This window comes from Eriocheir sinensis, chromosome 19 (assembly GCF_024679095.1).
Source record: "Eriocheir sinensis breed Jianghai 21 chromosome 19, ASM2467909v1, whole genome shotgun sequence".
Taxonomy (NCBI): Eukaryota; Metazoa; Arthropoda; class Malacostraca; order Decapoda; family Varunidae; genus Eriocheir; species Eriocheir sinensis.
The window spans coordinates 19,993,910-19,996,409 of record NC_066527.1 but is presented as its reverse complement, the minus strand read 5'-3'; the positions used below and the strand labels follow the sequence as shown (position 1 = coordinate 19,996,409).

Here is a 2,500-nt window from a genome sequence, read left to right as displayed (position 1 = left end):
TTACTAGTCTTTCGTGGGAGTTTAGGGCATTTCCAGGGGTACTTTTATGACCCTGGTGGTTGTCTGAGCCATCTGTGCCATGAACCTTAAAAAACACTCATGAAAACCCGATTGATCCCCTCTTTGACCTGTAGAAATAGTTGATGTGAGAAGCGATGGTGTCTTAAAATGCAGCCCTCAAGTTGGACAGGGAAGCGGCGTGGGACCTTGCTCAAAAATAAAGAGAATAAGGATGGGGCGGTTCCTCTACAGTCTACAACATTCCTAAATTTATGGATGTGCCGTGTTTGTTTTTTGTGGTTGTGAACGTGAGGCTGGTGACGTCACGAAGGGCTGCGGCGGTGGTGGTTCCTGCCCAAATGGAGACGTGTGGGTGTGCTGTGTGACGCAAGGAGTTGGGTATAGGGTGTTTGCTATGGTGTATCGGTGTATGGTATGGTAAGGTAAGGTATGGTGTTTGAATGAATGACTGTAGCTATGGTGTGGTATGGTATTGTATGGTGTATGGGTGTATGGTATGGTGTTTATTTGTATGGTTGTATGGTGTATGGGTATATGGTATGGTAGGTGTATGGTATGGTAGGTGTATGGTTGTATGGTGTGGTATGGTATTGTATGGTGTATGGGTGTATGGTATGGTAAGGTATGGTGTTTGGGGGCTGTATGGTGTGGTATGGTGTGTTTTTCTGTCCCTCTCCTTTTTCCTCTTATTTTTCTTCTTTTTCTTCTCCTTCTTCTTCTTTTACTTCTTGTTTTTCCTCTTCTTCATTGTCATCACCTTCTACTTCTTCATCTTCTTCTTCTTCTTCTTCTTCTTCTTGTACCTCTTCTTCATCTTCTTCTTCTTTATCTTCCATCCACAAGGCTTTTCATGACGTCAGAAGCTTTGCCCTTTGCCCTTTCCCTCCCCCTTCTCTCCCCCCCCCCCCCCCCCACATACACACACGCACAAACAGGTATATGAACATCCTCCTCTATAAATAGCCGTAGCCAGGTAACTTTTCCACCTGTCTTTTTCCTAGATATAGAGTGGCGGTGGTGGTGGTGGTGGTGATGGTGGTGGTGGTGGTGGTGGTGGTGATGGTGGTGGTGGTGGTGGTGGTGGTGGTGCTTGTGAGTCACCACCACCATCACCACCACTTCCACGTGATAATGAGTTTTTATTATTTTTTTATCTCTAATTATTTTGACCTTCCATTTTCTGTTGATTTCTGTCTTCCTCCTCCTCCTCCTCCTCCTCCTCTTCTCTGTGTCTTTATTTCTTCACCTAATCTTCCTCCTCCACCTCCTCCTCCTCCTCTTCTCTTTTTCCTTATTTCTTCAACTAATCTTTCTCATCTCTTATACTACTACTACTACTACTACTACTTACCACCACTACCACTGCTACAACACACATTACAACGCACACACACACACACACACACACGCTTACTTGCAGTCGACCACGTTCAGAGTAGCAGGAGCCATGACTTGAAACCGCACCAGACCACAATGACAGCCTCCCATGTGACGCACCAACACACCTGGCTTGCTGGCGTGCACCTGTGTGGTAGAGGAGAAGACAGGTGTTGGGTGATGGGGTTACGAGTACTCTGTTATCTGCTTTTGCATTGAGATTGGGGGAAAGGGGAGAGGAGTGGGAAGGAAAGGGAAGGAGAGGAGAGAAATTATGAACAGGAAGGAAAGATGAAGGAATTGAAAGAGGAAAGGAAGGGATGGAAATAAGAAGTGGAAAGGAAAAGAAAAGGAAGGGAAAGTGAAGAGATGGGAAAGACGGAATGGGAAGAGGAAATGAGGGGATAGCAAGAAAGGGGAAACAGGGGAGATAAGTAGAAATATTGTCAGCTTAGCGAAAGAAAGTGGGAGAGAAAGGAAAGGAAGGTGCAGAGATGGAAAAGAAGAAATTGAAAGAGGAAAGGAAGGGATGGGAAGAAAGGGAAATGGGAGAAAGGAGTGGAAAGAAAAGGAAAGGAAGATGAAGAGAGAGAGAGAAAGAGAGAAAAGGGAAGGAAGAGAAAGAGAAAGAGGAGAGGAGATAAAAGAGGGATGTTAAGAAAGAGCAAAAAGGGAGAGGAGGGGAAGTAGAGAGGAAGATGAAGAGAGAGAAAGAGAGAAAGGGGAAGAAAGAGAAAGAGAAAGAGGAGAGGAGATAAGGAGGATGTTAAGAAAGAGGAAGAAGGGAGAGGAGGGGAAGTAGAGAGGTGAAGAGAAGAAGAAGAGGGAAAGAAAAGAGAAGATAAGAGAGAGGGCGAGGATAAAGAAGAGGAAGAAGGGGAAAAAAACCTTAACTATTCCTATTATTATTTACTCCTTCTTCCCTATTTTCCCTTTGAGTTACTTTTCTTCCTTTCTTCTTTCTTTCTTTCCTACTCGCCTTGTTTTCTTACTCTTTTCATTTTCATTATCTTCTATTTTCCTCTCTCTCTCTCTCTCTCTCTCTCTCTACTTGTTCCCTTTTGTTTTCTCTTCATTTTTTTCCTTCTTTTTTATTTTTTTT

General features: G+C 44.0%; 1 protein-coding gene and 1 long non-coding RNA gene across 2 annotated transcripts in view; both read right to left on the bottom strand.

Moving 5' to 3' along the window:
* The window catches only part of LOC127000885 (uncharacterized), a 61,653-nt gene that overhangs the window by 2,707 nt on the left and 56,446 nt on the right, over positions 1 to 2,500 (bottom strand). The gene's annotated exons all lie outside the window — the stretch shown is intronic.
* The window catches only part of LOC127000884 (centromere protein V-like), a 6,995-nt gene that overhangs the window by 2,707 nt on the left and 1,788 nt on the right, over positions 1 to 2,500 (bottom strand). Inside the window, exon 2 of the mRNA XM_050864994.1 lies at positions 1,436 to 1,545. Within this exon, the coding sequence (XP_050720951.1) occupies positions 1,436 to 1,545 (110 nt within the window). The remainder of the gene's footprint in view (positions 1 to 1,435; positions 1,546 to 2,500) is intronic.